Source organism: Dromiciops gliroides, chromosome 5, assembly GCF_019393635.1.
Source record: "Dromiciops gliroides isolate mDroGli1 chromosome 5, mDroGli1.pri, whole genome shotgun sequence".
NCBI classification, from domain to species: domain Eukaryota; kingdom Metazoa; phylum Chordata; class Mammalia; order Microbiotheria; family Microbiotheriidae; genus Dromiciops; species Dromiciops gliroides.
This window is the reverse complement of record NC_057865.1, coordinates 120,168,810-120,191,724: the sequence shown is the minus strand read 5'-3', so window position 1 is coordinate 120,191,724 and position 22,915 is coordinate 120,168,810. Positions and strand designations below refer to the sequence as shown.

Genomic DNA, 22,915 nt, shown 5'->3' with positions numbered 1-22,915 from the left:
TTATAGCAACTCTTTGGGATGGTTAAGAATTAGAAATCAAAGGAATGCCCATCAATTGGGGAATGACTGAAGAAGCTGTGTTATATGATTGCAATGGAATACTGCTGTACTATAAAAAATGACAAGCTGGATGATTTCAGAAAGACTCATATAAACTGATGTATAATAAAGTGAGCAGAACTGGGAGGACATTGTGCACAGTGACATAAGTATTGTTCTATAAGCAATTGTCAATGACTTGACTGCTCTCAGCAATGCAATGATCCAAGACAATCCCAAAGGGCTAATAATGAAGCATACTATCCACTCCCAGAGAAAGAACTGATATTGATTGAACACAGAATTTTAAAAAAAAAGTACTGGTAGATTGTACATATATAACCTATATCAAATTGGTTGCTGTCTTGTGGAGGAGGGAGGAAAGAGAGGAAGGGAGAAGAATTTGGAACTCTAAATCTAATGAAAATGAATGTTGAAAACTACCTTTACATGTAACTGGAAAAAATAAAATAAATGTTTGTTACAAAAAATACTATTATGTGATCTCATCAATGTAGGTAACCTCTCCAATGGTTCAGATAATATTCCATCCTTGCCTTCTCACCCTATGCAATTCTTATCCATTTCCCCCATAAATCTGGCATATAGGATCAATTCAACATGCTTGAGTTCTTCTCCTATATCTTTTAATATTGCATGACCATCAGTGTAACACTTAGGAGGATCCATAAGTGGTCTCTCATATTTACAAAGCTAATCCACATCCTTTTCTGATCATGTATTTCCTACATGTGTTCTTATGTTGAGAGTGTCAAGCTTGGAGTACAGAGGACATGGCTTCAAGTTTTGCCGGTGACACATTCTTGCTGGGGGATCATGGAACATTCTTTAACCTCTCAGTATCCCAGGTATCTCTATATGTCTATAAGTTGTAGATAATTTCATGATCTGCAACAGTAGAGTGAATATCCATATGGGGATTCATCTGCCTGGAGAAATCACAAGCCTTAATTATTCCTAAATCCCTTCTCCCCTCTCCTCCAGTTTAATTCTTCCCCTCACCATATAAAACAGTAACAACTAACATTTATATTGTGCTTTCCAAGTTGGTAAGATTCTTTACATATATTATTGTATTTTATATCTGCAACAGAATTGTAAAGTTGGTCTTATTATTATGCCCATTTTACAGCAGAGAAAATTGAAGTGGAAAAAGGAAAAAAAAGAAAAAAAGGAAATGAAATTTGAAATAGGACTTAGACACAACATAATCCATTATTGATAGAACCATAGAGAAAATGATACACATATAGCCTAGAATCACAATTTTGTAAAAGAAAGGAAGAATTTAAAACTATGCTATGAAGAATATTTAATTTTAAAATCAGAATTAGTAATGTTAACATTGCATGGTGATTAGATTTGGAGGTGAACAGAGGACTGCCAATGGCTTTACCATTTGTACATATGGATGTTAAAATGGGTATTAATATTGGATTTGGGTTAGATGACAGAATCTTCCTTTACCTTTCCAACAGTGAAATGTGTTACTGTTAAAAAAATTTCTGTTTTCCTTAATTTCTCTGAGAAGTAGGTATAGCATTGGCTGTGGTCCTCATTTTACAGAGGAGAAAACCAGAGTATTATGTGATTTGCTAAAATTAACCCGTCTGCAATGCAAGTATCCTGAACTCTCAGTGTAATATACTTTATCCTAGATCAAACTATATAGTTTAATGTGTGCATTCCTATAATCTGATCCTTGATTAGTCTTCTGCAGCATTAGATAACCTTTTGATCCCAGGGAAACTAGAATATCTTTGTCTTAACTGAGTGACTTCATCTATAGAAGGAGGTTCCATCTCATTGTTTATGCATGTGATCAACAAATACCTTAACTGAGCTACTCGAAGTTCTTTATCACCGCATTTTTATGGCATTTCTTCTACATCTCCTGCCACATTAACTCTCCAAATAGGAGCTGAGTACCTACTGTCATCCATTATTCATATATATCCAACCCAGCTGAGCTGGGAAGAAGCCAGCAAAGCTGTGATGATGGCAGCTTAGCCACACTACAGGGTTTCATCACTGGCAATGTGGTTTTACCATTTAATGTAGAATATAACTTGGAGATGATGTTGGTAAAAAGGCTCAAGAAGCCAGATGTGTCAATTGACTGTTCCAAATCTCAGAGCAACAGAATGTGCTGCATACACTTATTTCTTTCTAGAACATTATCTTGCTTTAAGCTTGACACCTTGAGTGCCCCACGGTTGTAAAACCATGAACTTTTAAATCTGAAAATAGAGCTAATCTGATATCAATCTTTGCTGATAACAGGAATCCCATATACAGTATGTCTGCCAAGGCAGTCATTCAGTCTCTGTTTAAATATATCCAGTAATGAAGAACCCACTACCACACAACATAGCTTAATCGACATTTGGAGAACTCTAATTGTTAAGAATTTCTTCTTTACACTGAGCCAAAATCTGCTTCTCTAGTACTTTTATCCATTGGCCCGAATATTGTGTTTTGGGGCCAACAAGAATAAGAAGTAATGCTCCATATGACACTCTTTTCAATACTCAAAGACAACTGTCATACATGGCCTTAGTTTTCTATTCTCTACACTAAGCACAACTAATTCTTTCAAACAATTTTCAAAGTGCATGATTTATATTTCCTCTTCCTCCCTCAGATTCTAGAGAATTCCAGTTTATCAATGTCCCTATAAAAATGGAGTGTCGAGAATTAAATACAGTGCTCCAGATACAGTGTGACCAAGGCAGAACCTGTTTCATTTTGTATGGAAGTCACCCTGGAGCCTGCCAAAAGGTCAATTGGGATAGTGAAGGTCCGAGAGTTCACACTGCATATGAATCGCTTGAAGTAATTAGAAATTTTTACCCTTGAGAAGACAAGACTTGTGGCAGGAAGTGATGATGACTGTCTTCAATTATTTGAAGGTTGTCTTGCAAAAGAGGGATTAGTACCAGTGATAATAGGTGGAACTCATAAAGGCAAATATAGCCTTGTTTTAACTAGGTGGCATAGTAGAGAGAGTGCTAGACCTGGAGTCAGGAAGACCTAAGTGCTAATTCAGTTTCATGCATTTCCTAGTGTAGGGGCCGAAATTTAACATATGGAGCATTAATTGGGTGACTCCCCAAAGTATTGGGGTCCTGGAAATAATGAGGGACCTCTAGGTTCAAAGCTCCCTCCCCTCTGAACTGCGCTTTTATATATTTCTCCCAGGCCAATAAGAAAGTAACCTTACAGCTTCTTTTCCACAAAAGGATCAGATTTTATTACTTGGGAATTAATTAAACAACAAAGGTGAAATTAATAAAAATCAAAGATAAGGAAATAGGAAAAAGAAATACAGATAAATTCTCTTAACTCTAAACTAAGTCTATGCAATCCCCAGATCTTTTCCAATTAAGCTAATTCAAAGGAATGCAGGAATTTTGAAACTCACCACACCTGAGATATCTGCTAGTTTCTCCGAATCACCCAGAATACCGAGGAGCCAGCAGGCAAGCATGAGAGTGTTCTGGAAGAGGCTCTCCTCCCCTCAGAGAGCATTCAATCTCCCTCCCACAAAAGGGGAGGTCCTTCAAAACTGCCTATGGAGAGTTCTCCTTCTGACCTCATTATCATACATAACTTCAGGATAGGCCAGGTGTTGCCCCTCCCAAATGAGTCAGTTAAAACTCCAATAATTTTTACCACACTAGGTATGTGACTGGAAAAATCACCTAATTGCTTCCTGCCTCACTTTACTCATCTTCAAAATGGGGATAATAGCATCTATATGATAGAGTTGTTGTATAGCTAAAAGGAATATCTGTAAAGCACTTTGTAAACCTGAAAGTGCTATATAAATACTAGTTGTTATTGTATTTTCTATTGTTGTTTTTGTTAAAACTGAGAGCTATTATAAAGTAGAAAGGGATGGCTGGGAAGATAGTGGGTGCATCCTGATTATAGGTCAAGTAAAGCCTGAATAACATTTTTCTAGTAATGATACAGAGGGAATTTCAAATTAGGTATATTGCAGATTATGTAATTTTTAAGAATAAATAACTTATGAAAATAATTGAAATGTATGACTATCAGTGGTTATTGTGTCTCAAAAGACTCCTGGAAAAAGACAGAAGCACCTTGGTGTGAGATACTCTTTCAGGTTAAAAAAAAAAGAAAAAAAAAAGAAGCACTAAGTGGATTCTTCTGACTTCCTAAGACCACTAGAAGACAAAATGGATTCATCTAGAAAAAGAATGCCAAATTAACCATATTCTGGGTTTTCTTTAAAATAGTTATTCAACTGATAAATTGGGGAAAGATTATATGGCATAACTGGACTTTGAGCAAAGCATGTGACAAGGTCTTTCATAATATATTTATGGACAAGGTGATAAAAACGGGCTAAACTGCAGGATAGTTTGGTGACTTCTGAACTGGATAAATGACTAAAAAGTGGCAATTAATAAATCAATGTCAACTTTAGCATAGTCTCTAGTGGAGTGCCTCAGATATTACTAGGCTTGTCTTCAACATTTTTATTAATGACTTAGGTGAAAGCATAGACAGAAAGCATAGTGAAATTCCAGGTGACACAAAAGAGGGAGGATGAACTAATGCATTACATTGCACATTCTGGATCCACAATAATGACAAGAATTATACCTAGCACTCATATAGTACCTACTATGTACCAGGTGCTGTACAAAATACTTTACAAATATTAGCTCATGTAATTCTCACAACAACCCTCAGAGGTAGATGCTATTATTATCCCAATTTTGTAGATGAAGAAACTGATGCCAACAGAGGTTAAGTGACTTTCGCCAGGTCACAAAACTGGTAAATGTTTGAGGCCACAAATGAACTCAATTCTTTCTGACTCCAGGCCCTACATCCTATGCACTAGACTAGTTTCCTTGAATCTCAATGATCTTAAGAAGCTTGAATATCTGAATGATGCTGCTAATCAAGTCAACTAAATTCAACATATATTTGTTAATTACCTACTAAGCACCTAACTGTGTAAGACAGTATGTAGAAAGAAATACAAATTACCCAGATCCTGCTTTGTGAGGCTGATTTAATTTATAGTCTAATAAGAGAGATATAATGCATATGAAAAAGTATAATTCAAAATAGACTATGATAGAAACACAAACAAAATCCATGTAAAGCATTTTAGGGCAATTTGAGATAATGGGAAGTATCAGAGTCAACATAATAATAGGAAATTCAACAGGAAGAAATAAGGATGGAATTTATTTCAGGAGTGGGGCATCTTCTAGGCACATAATAACTTATGTGAATATATGGATGTAGGATATAGCTAAGTAGACACTGGAGAAAAACTAGCAGTCCCATTTGAGCAAAACAAGCATTGTGTGAAGCAGGACATTATGACATAAGACTGGAAAGGGGTACTGGAGCTAGGCTGTGAGAAATTTAGAAACCAGGCTAAAAAGTTGATATTTTATCCTATAGCAACAGGGAGCTAAAAAAAGATTTTAAACAAGGGCATTGCAGTGTCAGAACAACATAATTAGATTTTATTTCCCTACCTATTGAAAGATGGACTTGGGAGACACTGAAGTCCATGAGTCAGTGGATAAGCATTTATTAAGTAATTACTATGTACCATGCATTGTGTTAATATTAGAAAAAATAAGTAAACTATTACAGTGTTCTAAAAAAGAAGCAGTAAAAATTTGGAATATGGTACAGACATTCTGAATAAGGAGATAGAAACAGATCCAAGAATTGTGAGGGTAGAAACTACAGGATTTGCCAAATGATTGGTCATAGGAGATGAGGAAAAGGAGAGAAGTTTTTAAAAATGATGCCAAGTTTTTGAGCCTGGGTAACTGGGAGAATGATGGTGCTGATAATATACAATAATAAAGTTAGGAGGAGCAAGAAGAATAGATAGAAAAAGGATGGACACCATTTGTATCAGATTGAGCTTGATTTACCAATGAGACATCCAGATGGATACTTTTCAACAGATATTTAAAGTTTATTAATTTTAAAATATATATATGTATACATATATACACACACATATGTATACATGTGTATACATTGTTTTGTTGTTATTTGTTCTTCATTCTCAAAGAGGACCAATGACATCAGGAAGGTGATGTCATGACTTGTGAGTGAATTGGATTTAAGTGAGGCAGGGCTGTGCAAAGTTACCAGTTTCACTATCCCCTGGAACCATCTCAGTACTGTGGGAAGATATAGATCAGGACAATTGGAGATGGCCCCAGCTGCAGCCAGAGACCCTGGCCTTTTTAAGCTAAGGTCTTTCCTGGTATAGATGGATGGATGGATGGATGGACATACATATACACATACACACATATATACTTAACAAAAATACATATATATATATGTACATGTATATCTACATATTTATATCTTTCTTAGTAATGAGAAGATAAAAGAACATGGACTTGTATACCAGTCAGTCACAGGACAACATATGTATTATCTGAGGGGTAGGAGTTATATACATGAGGAGTTATGCCCCCTGTGAGATTATATTTAAAAGTAGAAAATCATACTGCCTAATAATTACCATGGGTTTAGTTAGCTTCTATCCATGTCTTATTGTAGATAACTTGCTTCTGGATAACTTGGCTAAGGAAGGAGAGTATTACTGAGTTTAGGCTAGCACCCAAGGATAAAGCAACTATTGGTCACTCCTGCCAACCAGAGCACAGCTGTGGCTCATGAAGCAGAGTTGAGAGGCATGGCTTGTGCTGGGGATGCTCTCAGATTCAAAAAGGCAGCCATAAGCACCCATCAAACTTTTAAGAGCAAATTGCCCAAAGCAGCTGACACTCAGTCATCTCTCCTGTCATTAAACTTGTAGTTTGCATATCATCATGACCAAGTCCTTGGTAGCCAAATTCTGATTCAGTTAAAAACAGCATCTCTTCTAACATGTTTTGTTTCCTCATTTTTGAACTCAAAGCTCTATTTGATCACAGTCAAAATAAGAGTTGGAGTGAGAGGGGGATGGGCAAGTCTCTGTAATAGATAATCACTTGCCTCTGTATGGTACATTTTGAAGGTGCTGGAGGCATTTGGACTGGAATCATTTACTTCTTACATCCTACCCACTCCTGCCTCCAGGCAGAGGAAGTCATAGGCCCCAGATCACCACAGAAGAGACTGCTGGACTGTCCTTGAAGTGCTTAGTTTGGGCTCAGAATGTGCCTGGGAATTTTCCTTCCAAAAAGGGAATATTCAATCTGGTAGACTGGCTGATGTATTTTTTTTTTTTTAATTATCAGGAAAATGCATCATAGGTATAGATTAGATCCATTGAAATGGAGTCACATGATCATGTGACTGACGCCAGCCCAGATCTTCTGACCCAAACCTATACTCTTTCCATCACACAACATGGCCACCACATTCTCCAACTATGCTGGCAAATTATGTTACATATCTCTTAGTGATCCTGGAAACAAAAGCAAGAGTTCATCAACAGAGGTGAGGAGTTCATGGAGGGGGAAAAGAACCCAGTGTATAGTGGAAGCCTATTAGGTTGGAAGTCATGACATTCTAGTCTTAGCTCTACCACTAACTGCTCACAGGCCCTTGACCAAGCATCACGCCCATTTTCCTTGTTACTGTCATCATTTTCATATAGCTAATCAGAAGGGGGACCAAGGGCTTTCCAAATTTCTTCTGTGCTTCTTGTTGTAGTCTCAGTTTTGTTTGTTTCAGCAGCTGTGTGGAAGGTGATTCTGAGACTGGGCTATCAACTGAAACCTGACATTTCATATTCTTGAGTTTCCTGAAGAACTTCTTTGGGCATCCAAACATTGATTTTGAATAGAGCCAGACTTTGGATTGACTGTTGGTATTAAATGCCTTTGAAAAATTGATGAATAAGAACAGTTCATCTTCATTGCTGTCCCCTACACTTCTCCTGTGTCTTCTCTGTGGCAAGTATCCTGCCTAATCAGCCATTTCATGACCCATCCTTCTATTCCAGAAGCATAGAGTTGACAGTGCTGGGCAGCAGCTTGGTTTAGGGGTCATTGGGGAAGGATGTGCTAAAAGCTAGAAATATCCAACAGGCACCACAGGCAGCGAAGTGGCACAATGGATAGAATGCTGAACTTTGAAACAGGAAGACCTAAGTTTGAACCTTGCCTCCATCACTTAATAGCTGGGGCAAGGAATATAACATCTCTAGGCCTCACTTTGCTCTTATATAAAATGCTGCTAATAATTATAATAATAATGTGTGTTTTATAAATTTAAAAGTACAATGTAAACATTAGTTATTATTATTGTTATTATTATTATTATTATACATTATTATACATTATTATATACTCTTCAGCTCTGGAAAAGGAAATGACAAACCACTCCAGTATCTTTGCCAAGAAAACCCCAAAAGGAATCATGAACAGTTGGATGCAACTGAAATAACTTAACAACAGTACAGTCTCAGCTTTGTTCCATAAAGTGACATTGAGGCTAGAGGCTTTAAAATCTTAAGAACAATCCTTTCTTAGAAAATGGTTGTACTAAAATGATTTCTGAAATCCTTTCCAGTTCTTAGATCTGGATATGCTATTAAGCATTAGGTAAAGATGAGTCTATGTCATAGCCCTTCCCCCTTCTAGCTTTTGCAACACCCTGTAATGTCAAGTTTAATGGGAGCACTGCCACTTAAATGCTCTGATACAAGACTCCTTTGTATCCTGAATCTGCATCCCCCCCAAGCAATTTTAAAAATACCCACCCCAAATGTCCCTTTCTCTCCATTCTCATTCTTACTACCCTAGTACAAACACTTATTACTCCTGGCCTGGATTATTGCAATATAGTTCTAAGAGATCTTCCTGCCCACACTAATCTCATAACTGCCAAGCTTATCTTCTCTATATTCACATCTGGTTATATTACATGTCTGCTCAAAAATCTTTAATATCACCTTATTGCCTACTGAATAACATTCAGACTCCTTTGCCTGTCATTCAAGCCCTTCAACAGTCTGGTGCTACCCTACCTTTCTTTATTCTAGTCCCCTCCACATGCTCCATGATCCAGTCAAAGTTTGACTGTCTCTTCTTTGGCTACTTCTCCCCCATCCAACGCCATTCTTTCCTACTTCTGTGCCTATGCTGTTTACTATGTCCTTTTGCTTTTTTTAACTACTGAAGTCATCTTCAGCTTCTCCAATTCAACTCAATCACTATTTCCTTAATGAAGCTTTCTACTATGACCACATGAAACACCTTGTTTCATATGTCTTTACCCTATTTGATTATTATCTGTGCTTGCATCTCATCTGCTTTCTAGAATGTTAGCTCCATGAAGCCAGCAATCATCTCTCCCAAACTAGAATTCCCTCAGTAGCTATCACTGGGCTCTTTATACAGTATACGCTTAACTTTTGTTGAATTGAATATCTTATCGAGGTCTCTACATTTCAAAGAGCCTTATGAGATTTGAATATACATTCCTTCCCAAATCCTTATATAGTGATTCTCCTTTCACCTTTTGGGGAATAAGTTCTTGTTTGCATCAGGTTATTTCCACAGCTCCACCGTACATTTTTTTAAAACAACTTACTTTTCTTTTATGTAACTTCAAACAAGAGTTTTCAGAATGATTTGATACAGAATAGCAATAAACAGTGAGATAATAAATGATGTCTTTATAATCTTTTGAAAGAACATGATTCATCTTGATGTCAAAATCTGTAAAACGAGTAATGCGCGGAAATTAAACTATGTCTTTTCATTGAATGAAGATGCACTCTCAACAGCATCTATTCTCATCTGGTTCTAGTGCAGCCTCCCATCATAGTTTAATTTTACCCAGAAGTTTTCAAAACATCTGCCTAAATCATTCAACTAAATTCACTCCATTCTAAAATGCTTATGACTTCAAAGAGATCTTCAGGTTAGATCAATCCAGTTTTTTGTTTTTGTTTTTTAATAAGAAACTGCTATAAAAATATGAAGCTAAAACCATCCTGGAAGAATTTCAGTTTCTCTGTTCTTTATCTTAAGTGTGCCAATTCTATAAACTCTGACAGACTGTAAGCCCCTTACCCACATGGAGAATATTTTATGTATCTTTAGTTCTTCCTGGTATCTATCACAATATTTTGTGCCTATTATGTATTCATTAATTTTTTTATGGTTTTCTCATTTCAATCATGTACGACTCTTCGTGACCCCATTTGGAGTTTTCTTAGCAAAGGTACTGGAGTGGGCTTGCCATTTCCTTCTCCAGTTCATTTTACTGATGAGGAAACTGTAAAGAAGAGGAATAAGTGACTTGTTCAGGGTCACATAGCTAGTAAGTATCTGAAACCTGATTTGTACTCAGGAAAATGAATCTTCCTTAGTCTAGGCCTGGCTCTCTATTAACTGTACCATCTAGCTGCCCATTCATCAATTATTATGGAATAAATTTAGAGATGAATAATGAATGGAATAGAATGCAAATTCCTTGGTCTAGTCTTTAAAGCCTTCCATAATCTCAAACTTTCTAGTCTTTTTTGCTCATTACTTTACTTCATTTTGAAAGCTCTATGTTCAAGTCAAATTGGCTGACCCACTGTCATTTGCTCTCAATTCCTACTATTTTCCCTCTATGTTTCATCTCCATCTCAGAATCCTTCTATTTCTTGAAGCTTCAGGTCAAATATCACCTCCTCTGTGAATCATTTCCTGATTTCCATAATTAAAAGTGCATGTTCCCTTGGGGGCAGCTAGGTGGCACAGTGGATGAAGCACTGGGCCTGGATTCAGAAGGACCTGAGTTCAAATCCGGTCTCAGACACTTGACACTTACTAGTTGTGTGACCCTGGGAAAGTTACTTAATCCTCATTGCCCTGCAATTATCCCCAGTGTCTTGTTCCTAAACAGTTACTAAATCAATGTTTCTTGAATGAAATGGTATGAATTAATGACAGTCAATGCTGGTATGTTTAGGTCTTACATCATAGGATTTTAGAACTAGAAAGAATCATTCAGTACAGTACTCTCATTTTAAGAATGAGGAAACTGATCCCTAGGGTTAATGGGATTTAAGGAAGGCCACACAAACTGTATGTGAGTTTAGAATACCTGGCTCCTGATGACAAAGCCCATAGTTTTTAGTTCTCCTATGCACTCATGTGCAACTTTGTCTTTTTTTGTTTTTTGTTTTTTTGTGGGGCAATGAGAGTTAAGTGACTTGTCCAGAGTTATACAGCTAGTAAGTGTCAAGTGTCTGAGACTGGATTTGAATTCAGGTCCTCCTGAATCCAGGCCTGGTGCTTCATCCACTGTGCCACCTACCTGCCCCAAAACTTTGTCTTAAGATTATTTTTGACAATCCTTTGTTTGTCCTCTATAGACTTATGCATCTTTGCATCTTCCCCAATACCTGGTATAGTGATCTATTTTAAAAAAAAAAGTATTTTTAAAATTATTGCTGGCTTTGTTTTTGTTGTTGTTTCTTTTTTTGGTAGCTGAGTTTTATGTACTAAAAGAGAGTAGTTTTGATAAACTTTGCAATACCCCTTGAGCAGTATCTAAAAACACTCAGCTGAATCTGTCATCCTGTAGCTGCTTTTTTCTGGAATTGGGAAACAGGGACAAACACAAGCCAAGCAATTGCATGCCTAAATTGATCAGAAGTTTTGTTTTCACTTTGGTTTAAACCAATGAAGCTAATCATTTAGAGCAGCACCTTTTAGTACAACAGTATTAGTTTTATATGCTTTAAGAGCAAAGGTAATCAGGCAGAAGAGCCCAACCAAGATGTCCTTTGACCTATAGAGACGTGTCCCTGTTCTTACTACCAAGATCACCATGGCTGCTGCTGCTAGTTAAGAAGAACAGAACTACTGCCCCAGGATGCATGTTTGCCATTGCCAAGAGGCCAATAGAGATATGACCAATGGACTCATTCTTCAGACTAATTAGGTGAGAGTGTAATCACAAAGTGAATTTTTAAAAATCATAGGGAAAACAAACATTTGCAGTCATTGCAGTCATTGCACGTTTATGTTCTCATACTCATTTTTAACTAACAGATAGGCTGATGGAAAATATCATCTCATTTTCTTTCTGAAGTGACTCAACTTGGTAGCAATAAATGCCTTACAGATCTAGAAATAATAATAAGCAAAATCTTTACACATTATACATACAGATACACACATTGTAAATGTATATCTTTATATACATATATAATTCATAAAATTTGTTGACAGTAGAAAATTTAACATGAGATAAGTCTTTATGCATATAGGTTATATGTATGATAAAGAAATCATTATAATAATACATGATCATTTTTGCTAGGCATGAACTAATGGATACGATATATGTGCTTATGTTTGGTTAACTTGGGTTTAGAATAGTGGATATATAAAATTTTCTAAATCATTGAATTCCCATAGCTGAAAATTTAACCTTTTGGTTATATTTGTAATTAAGCTGAAGTTCTCTTGATATGCAAAATATTTTATAGCAGTTTATTAAACGCATAACTTATCCTTTTGGCATTTTTATCATCTTAACATTTATAAGGCTCTTTTCCCCCTATATTAACAAGTATTGCAAGTTTTTATTTCTTAGGGTCACAGATATAAATCTGGAAGGGACCTAAGAGACTATTTAATTTTATCCCCTCCCCCTTTAGAAAGATAAAGAAACTGAGTTACGGGAAGGTTAAATATATTTCCTAAGGACATACATGTAAATAACAGAGTTAAAATTTGAACGCAAGTATTCTGACTCCAAATGATCCATGTTTTCCACTGTTCTACCCTGCCTAATAGTTGCATTCCAGAACTGCTGTTCATTTCCAAAACCCAATAAAAATTTATTGGGACATTTGCTATGTGCCAGGCACTATACTAAGCACTGGGGATACAAATATGAAGAGACAGTCTCAGCCATCAAAGAGCTTGCGATATAATGGATGGAAGCAAAATACAAAAGAAAGATATAAGATGTAGGGGTGGGGTAGCAAAAAGAAAGGGGAATTCAAGAAATCTAAAATGACTTCAGCCAGTTGGGAAAGGAAGAGGTGGTCTGTCCTTTATCCCCTCCTTAAATGGAGAAGTTCATGACTCTACCATCCAATCAGAGGGGAAGAGATTGCTGATGAGTTATGAGAGCCAAAGCTGATTGGATCATACAGGATGCTGACATTTCCCAATGATGAGGTTTGGGTGGAGAGGGAGCCCTAAAAAGAGGGGCCAGTTAAATGCTAATGTTGGACTGACCTGAGATGCCTCTGCATGTGGCTTACATTTAGAAAAGCATTTAAATATAATGCAGGCAAGTGTTCATACATACTAAAAGTTTGGTATTTTTTGATATTTTAAACTGGAATGACTCAAGGAAAATCGAATTTACCCATAAAAACCATGATGCAACAGCATCACTGAAGTTCTAACCAAGTACCTGATACCCAATGCATTATTGAAAAGATTGCAGTGTTTTATAGAAAAGACTGCATTAAAAATAATGATATATGTGTATAGTATAATGTTTTTTAAAAGTTCACCTAATTCAATTAAATGGAGCAATTCCACAATTAATCACAAAATTTCATTAAGTACAATTTTAAGCAAAACATTTCATCATGGTATCCCAGAAAAGTTTTGAGTTTATGTCTTCATTATGCCTGCTATATTTTTTATCTCAATTCAATTCAATATATGTTTATTAAGTGCATACTTGCTCATGCAAGTCCCTGGAGCAGGAACCAAGAGAACAAAGACAAAACTTTTTTTTTTCCTTTTAAAGTCCTCACCTTTAAGGAGATTACATTCTATTTGGATAATAATAGCACCTATGTCATGAGGTTGCTGTGAAGAGCAAATTAGATAGTATCTCTAAAGCACTTGGCAAAGTTAAAGTCCTGAAGCTGCCCTAATCTTTATCTGAGGAAGAAGTCTCCTACCTTGTCATATGGAGGATTCCAACCATCACTACTAGAAAGTCCTTGTTTTCTTTTGCTTCCTTTTACAAACCACATAAAAAGGATGAGATATCAAGTGACTACAAAAATATTAAACTAAACATGGAACACATTTAATTCAATTTAGCAAATGCTTTACTGTTTAAGGTAGCCCCACGGAGAGCCAAAAATCCACCTGGTTCAGGACTAAGCTTCAGTGTCCTATACTGAAATACAGATAATACCTCTTTGACCTACCAAGTGGAACCATTGTAAGGGTTAAATGAGAAAATACATTTAAAGTGCATGTGGCTATAAAGCTCTATGTAAATGATAGCTGTTATTTAATGATACTATTATGATTCAAAATACTTTTGGAACCATTCTATTAGAACCCTACCTGTAATGAGATAAAATTAATTTGACTAAATTAGAAGTCATAGGACATGCTCCCTGCAGGATCACAGACTCTCAGAATGGGAATGGACTTAGAAAGCCATTCAGTCCAGCCCCCAGCACAAGATATTTCTTTACAACACATGCTACACGTAGTCATCCAGCCTTTGCTTGACATCGTCTTCTCAAGCGGTCACTAAAACCTTCAGAGACAATTCATTCCATTTGGAGCTTATTGTTGATTATCCCAAGCCTCTCTAAAACTTCCACTCATTGTTCTGGGGGAACTAATGGGTTTTGAGAACTAACTCATCCTGCCTGACTTTCCCCTGTCCTTTAACCCCTCAAGGGGGCCCAGCTCTTTTAAAATATAATTTACTTGAGGGTGATGTAAGAAGTAATTTGTCCTCCATGGCCAAACAGAACAAATCTAATCCTTCTTTTTTTTTTTTTTTGGTGGGGCAATGAGGGTTAAATGACTTGCCCAAGGTCACACAGCTAGTAAGTGTCAAGTGTCTGAGGTAGAATTTGAACTCAGGACCTCCTGAATCTAGGACTGGTGCTTTATCCACTGTGCCACCTAGCTGCCCCAATCTAATCCTTAGCCCTTCATATACCTAGAGGAACCTGGTGTGTCCCCACCCAAAGGCTGCTCTCCTCTACTTCTCCAAGCTAAACAACCCTATTTCCTTATTTGGTCCTCACAGGACCTACTCTCAAAGCCTTCACTCTCCTATATGTCCTGCTCTGGGTGATCTCCAGATCTTCCTAAGATATGATGGCCAGAACTGAACACAGTAGTTTAGAGATGTTCTGACAAAAGTAAACCTTTCTAGTCCTACACTATCATTTTACCTCCGAGGACTTTGACAAGTCACTAAGACTATAAAGTCCAATGATGGTGTGGCTCTGCATTGTTCTAGAGACTTTCCTCATCTAGGAGTTCCCTACACTAAATCACATGTCCAAGCCCTTTTCCCTATATCACACTTTTGATTTATATGGATTGTAAAAACCATTAAAACTCCCAGATATGTTACCTGTTTCATTTATATTAAATTATCTTTGTTTACACTTGTGATGAAATTTAAATCACATCTATACTTTCTGTATCTCCCCCTTGTCCATGACTCTCTCTAGCTCTCTCTCTCACCATGTCTGTCCATCTTTATCTCTGTCTCTGTCTGTCTCTATTTCTCTGTCTCTGTCTATCTCTGTGACTCTCTGTGACTTACTGTTCTCTCTTTCTCTGACTCTGTGTGTATGTCTCTGTCTTATACTTTCCCTCTATTTTTTGTGTTTGTCTCTCTGTAGCCTGCCTCTGTCTCTCTTTGACTTTGTCTCTTTTATTTATCTGTTTTTATCTCTGTGTTTCTCTGTCTCTGCCTCTGTGCCTCTCTCTGTCCCTCTGTCCCTCTCCCCTCCTGTATTCAATTTAACTTCCCTATTCCCTTCCTTGCTTGCCCACCCTACCAAACTAACATGATCACTGGTATTTCCAGTTGTGGGATCACCCCTAGCCTTTGAGCCATGGGTTTCTTATTCTTCTATGGAGCATACCAGGGACCAGAAGGTAGTTCATTTGTGTTCTATCTGCCTTCCTGTCATTAAACTAATTAATAATGGCATCATATTGGTCAAGCCTATCAATGCAAATCACTCTAAAGTCAAATTATTAAATTACAAAACAAACAAACAAACATGCTAGAGTTGGAAGGCACTTTAGAGAACATCTGAAGATCATTTTGTCAATGACATACAGGAGGCCTAGAGAAATGCCAGAATTTTTCTGAGGTCAGATAGCAAGGAAGTGCCAGAACCCGCAATGGACAACAGATCTAGAAATCTTTTAAATCTGGTGATCAGATTTTCTTTTTTACACCAAAAAATTGGAACATGGTCTGACAGAGGATAGTCTTTTGGTAAAACCTCATTAAAACAGGATTTTATTTCCTGAAATGGGGTCTAGCATGAGAAAACCTAAGAGATATATTTATCCTATCTTTGGCCTATTCCAAAGAATTGTCAAAGCCTTAAGACTGCCTGTTGGCTTGGCAGGGATGACTCAAAACTGATAAAACACATTTATAGTGGTCTTCTAAAAAATATTGTCTTTATCCCTTTTTTTTCAACCATCTGAATGAAGAAAAGAAAAAGCAAGGCCATCCTGAAGCATCCCAAATACAAACCTTGAATAAGGGTCGTTAAGTGCCTTAGGCAGAGAGGAGTGTTAGGTGGGAAGTTTGAAAGCACAATTCTTTTTGTTTGGTTTGGTTTTTGAATCACATCTAATTTCATTATATCAAGCACCTTAGGAGAAGAGCTTTAACTATTTTATAACTTGGGCACCTTGATGTATAGCTAGTTCAAGTCGGAGCAAATCCGGATTCCAGCTAAACAATTTAAAGACTTGATAATCTACTTCCAAATTCTAGGCATACTATCTCTCATTCATCTCTTTAGTCATTTCTTCATTCAACCAAATTGCTTGTGTAAAACCCAGTTCCAATGAACATGTTTTATAATGGTTGTATTCTGAAAAAGTTCTGTATTAGCTAAAGAAGAAAGAGCAACTCTAACAAAACCACATTCTGACCCATGGATACTCCTTTTCTCTCCTTCTCCTGTCTTTCTTGTATTATCTGTCTTTCTGTGACATTGCCTCTATCTTTCTGTGTTCCCATTACTGTCTCTATCTCAAATAATGACCACTGTTTTATCCCTTATAAAAAATACTTTCATAACATGTTTGAACTACCATGATGAAGTCCAAGAGGATTACTTGTAGAGATTTGTGTTATTTACCAAAAAAAGGAGACACTAAAAGAATTAACTGAATAACAAAACCATCTTATTAGCATTTTAATTTCACTATTTTTCTCCTGGAAGTTATTATATGAAGATTAAGAGTAGCCTATAATTTAAAAAATAGAAGAGGAAAAATAGGGGAAAAACTCACAATAAGTATTCAAATGTCAGAGATTTTGTTTTCAAATGTTCATTTTTCTACAATACAGGAAAGCAAGATGTTTATTTTCACTTTTTTTGTTACAAAGTTATGTGAGCAGAGAGCCATTCTTCAGCTCAGATAAGGACGACTTACTGCTTAAGTTAAAGTCATAGGATGATAGATTCAGGGCTGGAAAAGGCCTTAGGGATGAGGGAATCATCAGTCTCAAGTTGCAAGGGACCTCAGAAATCATCTAATCTAGGGGTTCTTAACCTGTAGACTATGGACTTGAAATATGTTATCATATATTGTATAACATGTATATACAAATATGTATATACACAACTAAATATTTACATGTGTATATATGCATGTATCTGGAGAAAGAAGTGACAGACTATTCCAGTAACTTTGCCAAGACAGCTGTAAATGGGGTCATGAAGAGTTGGACAAGACTGAAACGACTGAAGACATATGCATGTCTGTGTGTGTGTATACATATACATCTACACACGTACACATAGCTATACATTCCCTATACATACACACATCCATATACAAACAAACATATATACGTGTGTGTATGTATATGTGTATGTGTATATAAACATATATATATATATATATATACAAACTGTTTATGTAAATGCACATATATAATCAAGGTAATGATGTATCTATGTGAACAAATAAGTAAATGGTCAGAATTCATATAATATATAATAGACCAGTATCAATAACTAGTCCAATGTAACTTTTCCTGTATAATTCTATGTTTATATTTTCTGTATTTAAAAATGTTATTCTGATTAGGGGTCCACAGGCCTTCCCAGAAGGCCAAGGGACACACAACAATTTGAAGAATGACTGTTCTAGTCCAGTCTTTTCCTTTGATAAATTAGAAAATTGAGAACCACAAAGGTTTAATAATTTGACTAAATTTATTACTGTGTTTCAGGCAGATTTTAGATTTGAACTCAGTTCCTATGATTCTAAAACTAACATTTTCACCAAAGAATACTTCCTTTTCAAGGCATTAGTAACCATACATTCATAAAGCCTAGAATGTTAAGAAGGATAAAGAAAACTTAGAGATAATTTACTTCAGAGAGAGAGAGAGAGCAAGAGAGAGAGAGAGCAAGAGAGAGAGAGAGAGAGAGAGAGAGAGAGAGAGAGAGAGAGAGCGCACGAGAGAGAGAGCACGAGAGAGAGAGCGCACGAGAGAGAGAGCGCGAGAGAGAGAGAGCGCGGGAGAGAGAGCGCGGGAGAGAGAGCGCGGGAGAGAGAGCGCGGGAGAGAGAGCGCGGGAGAGAGAGCGCGGGAGAGAGAGCGCGGGAGAGAGAGCGCGGGAGAGAGAGAGAGAGAGAGAGAGAGAGAGAGAGAGAGAGAGAAACTTAAGGTCAAGGTAAGTGATTTGCCCAAGGACTGGTAACTATATCAGGAATGGATTCCAATTCTTCAAACAAGTCATAGATAATTTCCAATAATCTGAAAGGTACATTTTGCCACAGCTGTCACCAGAAACTTGTGATATGAGGAAACATATGGGCACAATTTATACTGAATGCAATTCTGACCCACACATTTCTCTCTTAAGTCAAACCAGAAAGTTAAAGGATATATTCTCATTTACATATATCAAATATTGGGTTTTTACTAGTTCTTATTTCAGAGGTCAGAATGATTGTGCTTTGTTTTCCTACCATGGGCTCCTTTCCACATGGCCTTCTATAAAGTTACCCAAGTCATAGATCATGGATCCATAGTTAGTTTAGCCTAATCAGCAGCAAGCTTGCTAAAGTAATTTTTTTTCTTATAAGAACATGGTTGAAGGCAATATAGATCTAATAAAAGATGAATATTCATACTAATGAGCTCTCAGTTCCCCTATTGAGCTATAGCTATCTGAATTAGCTGGGACTTTAAGAGTCCTGCAGAGTCTCTCTTTAAAGGTTGCTAAAGGAGCATAATTGGCCCCAGGATGTTCTTCTACTTCTTTACAACTTCGAATAAAGGATAGAACAACTGTTTCATTTGAGGGAACAATTTACTAGAGGATTAAGTATCACAGGGAGATGTTCTATGTCCAACTTTTTACAGTGTTCTACTTCTAAACTAGACAGCTAAATTTTGTTTTATCTCAGAGTCCCTTTTACCATTTCTTTTCCATGGACATATAATTATGTCATTCCAGTAGAATAATTATTCCTCTTCAACTGTGGGTTTCCTTTCTAGCATTGTTGGGGGAAGAGTGGGAATAAGGAAACAAAAGGATAGCTTCTGCTCCTCTCTAGTTAGGTTGAATTAGGAGCATCAATTCTTGAGACAGTGCAAACTCTTGAATGACCCAGGTGCTTCATCATCTTTCCTTTCCTATTTTTTTCTTTTCCTTCTCTTATCTTCCCAGAAGTCTATAGTAGACTATTGGAAAAAAGGAGAATGAAAAGCAGGAACAAAGAGAATTCATCTCAGTTTTTTTTTCCACACTGCATCCTCACCCTATTCTTTTAATGAGACAAAGAAAAGGAAGTAGAATCATTACCATTACCACCATCTCTCCTGGTATATACAAATTACCCTGCTGACTTAAGAAGTGGAAAGGGAGAAACTTTTGCCGAGAGTAGGACATATCTGGTACTTAGTGACTCTGAAGTTACTTCTTACTCTGCCTGCCTCCCCAAACCAACCCAAGCCTAATTTGGAAGGCTGGAGGCCTGGCGAGAGACATGCAAAAAATATAATCCATCAATTCTCCAGTCTTCCAGAGAAGAAAGTGTATTTAAATATTCTTCATGGAAATCCTGCTTACCCTACTCACTTTCAGAGCACTGTGACCCTGAAAAATATGTATAATTCTAAGACTAGCATGGGGTGAAGTACCAAGAGAGAATACAAATGAGCCTAGGAAATATGGGAGAGCATGGTCATAGAAGAGGATAAGAAAAGGCAAATCCAAAGTAATTCAGTTTCTTAACACTTACCTTTTCTGCTGACTGTGCTGTACCAAAAAAGATGGGAATAAAAGCTAACCAAATGATGCAGGTGGTATACATTGTAAATCCAATGGGTTTGGCTTCATTGAAGGTCTCTGGGACACCTCTGGTTTTAATGGCATAAACAGTACACGTGACCATCAAGAGAATACTGTATCCAAGTGAACAAATGAGCGAAAGGTCAGAAATATCACATTTGAGCACCCCTCTGGCATTTTCTGGATCCAGTGTCCTCTGTTCTCCATAGTCAATGATGATATGGGGAGGATCCACAGCAAACCAAACGAAGACTCCTAGAAGCTGCAAAGAGATTAGGCTGAAGGTGATTACCAGCTGGGACGCTGGGCTGATAAACTTTGGAGCTGTGACAGATTTTTTCCCTTGTTCGAATATCCGGTGGATTCTGTTTGTTTTGGTCAGTAGGGCTGCATAACTGAAACACATGCCCAGCCCCAGAAAGATCCGTCGGAAGGAGCAGATAACAGTGTCTGGTGCTGCTATCATTAAAAAAGTGATCGAGTAACAGAGGAAGATCCCGGTCAAGAGCACATAGCTCAGCTCCCGCCCAGACGCCCTCACTATCGGCGTGTCATTGTAACGGACAAAGGTCACGATGACAAAGGTAGTGGCGATGATTCCCAAGATAGCAATGAACACGGGCACTACGGCCCAGGGAGAATGCCATTCCAGCTTGATGATGGGAATGAGCTGGCAGCCTGTTCGGTTGATGTTGGGTCTTTGATCCAAAGGGCAAAGTTCGCAGGTCAGTTCATCCACCTGGTAATTATAGCCTTCACACCTCTCGCAGTGCCAGCAGCAAGGGACTCCTTTTACCGTTTTCTTCCTTTCCCCAGGCTTGCATGGCAGGCTGCAGACGGATGCAGGATGAGTATGCTCTCTATTAGCCCACTGCATGTCTTCTACCTGTAGGTATAAAAAATTAATGAGCCTTCCATTTTTTCCCCATTTATAATATCCTAATCCTAGCCACAGGTTTACAATAAATCACAATAGGCTGACAGTACAAATACAGTTTACCATAATAAGCCAGTTTCTTTCCCTTATATTGACTTTATGAAAGTGTTAAATGATTGTGTCCAATAAATCATTTGTGTCATCAGCCTGATGAGTGTCATTAGTTTCCATTTACTCCTCAGCTGCTGACCAATCTGACATTTGGAGAAAGATTTATGGACTCTGATGTTGTTTTAACGAAGGGGTAAAAAAACAAATCCCAAAGAAAAAAGTTTCGGGAGTTTATCACAAATATAACTAAATGACAAGTTCTGAAATAAGTAGGAGCTGAATAAATACACATGAAGATGTAATTTCCATAACTATATTTTAGAAAACACAAAGCACACACTGTGCCAGCTTCAAGGAGAAATACCCAAAGAAGGACCTCTTAAAGTTTAAGGTCCCGTCTCTCCATAGAGGTATTTAGGTTCAAAACACAAATTTCTCACATCTGCAACTCACCACCAGGAAAATAATTCACTGAACTAAACTGAATTCCCCGCCCCCCCCCAAAAAAAAACCATGATAGCAAAGGGTTTTAACACTATGGTCACTAGAATTTGTGCAATGAGGGCCTGCTGCACTGATTTGTATATGCCTCACCTGTTTCACTGTGTTAAGAAGGTGTCAGGCTTACTTCACTTGATTCATTCCCTACCCTACTCCCCAAATATATTCTTTGAAACCACCTTGCTCCTCCTCTTAATTCCTATTCTGGACCCCTTAGCAAATCAACTCAGCAATTGTTCCTAAAAGGGATACGATTCAATCTTACTTTTATGACACTGGGCTGTATTTATGAAAGACCTGTGAAAAAATTTCACCTCAGACCTTTAACTAACTTGATCTTTGGCAAGTCATTTCATTTCCCTGTACCTCAATTTCTTCATGTGTAAATTGACGGGTTGGGATTGATAGCTTCTAATGCCCTTTTCAACTCTAAATATATCATCATGTAATCTACTCTTCTCTGGCCCTACTAATAATCCCTGTAAATTACCTTGGCTGTGTAACGATTGGAATGATGCCACCTGCTGGAGACTTACTGTAGAAGAGTTCTGCCCATGAAGTGAAGGTCTTTGAGGGCAAGACCAGGAGTCTTTTCTTTGGCATCAGGAAGTGACGCCAGCTAGTGGGAGGAGGAAGGAAGAGACTGGCGCTTGGTCTCACTGTCTTTCCTTTGGACTCTGGTGGAGAGCGGAGCTAGAAATGTGCTCTCCCTTTAATAGATAGGAATCTAGGCCTTTCTCTCTCTTTACCAAATTCTTATTCTCCTTAATAAATGCTTAAAAGTCTAACTCTTGCTAAAGCTTATAATTTATTGGTGACCACTCATTAGATATTTTAGACAGTTTAGCTAGAATTTTAGCCCTTAACAGCTGCCAGCCCCACATACCCCTGTAATGTGTGCTATCATCCCCTATCAGAATGTAATCTCTTAAAGGGCAGGGACTATATTTGATTTTGTATTTGGGTCATCAGTATTTAGCACAGTTATAACAAAAATAATAATCACTTAATGAGTGTTCATTCATTCATTCATCCATTCATCCTGTGGGTTAATAGGTTAGATCCATTATGGAC

At 37.3% G+C, this 22,915-nt stretch overlaps 1 protein-coding gene across 6 annotated transcripts in view; it reads right to left on the bottom strand.

Annotated features, from left to right (window-relative positions):
• Positions 1–22,915, bottom strand: part of GRM8 (glutamate metabotropic receptor 8) — a 952,263-nt gene that overhangs the window by 105,534 nt on the left and 823,814 nt on the right. For 5 of the 6 annotated variants that reach the window (XM_043969215.1, XM_043969212.1, XM_043969213.1 and 2 more), the window contains exon 9: positions 20,303–21,238. The exons of the other annotated variant lie outside the window; for it this stretch is intronic. In XM_043969215.1, coding sequence (XP_043825150.1) covers positions 20,303–21,238 — 936 coding nt within the window. The remainder of the gene's footprint in view (positions 1–20,302; positions 21,239–22,915) is intronic. 6 annotated transcript variants of the gene reach the window in all.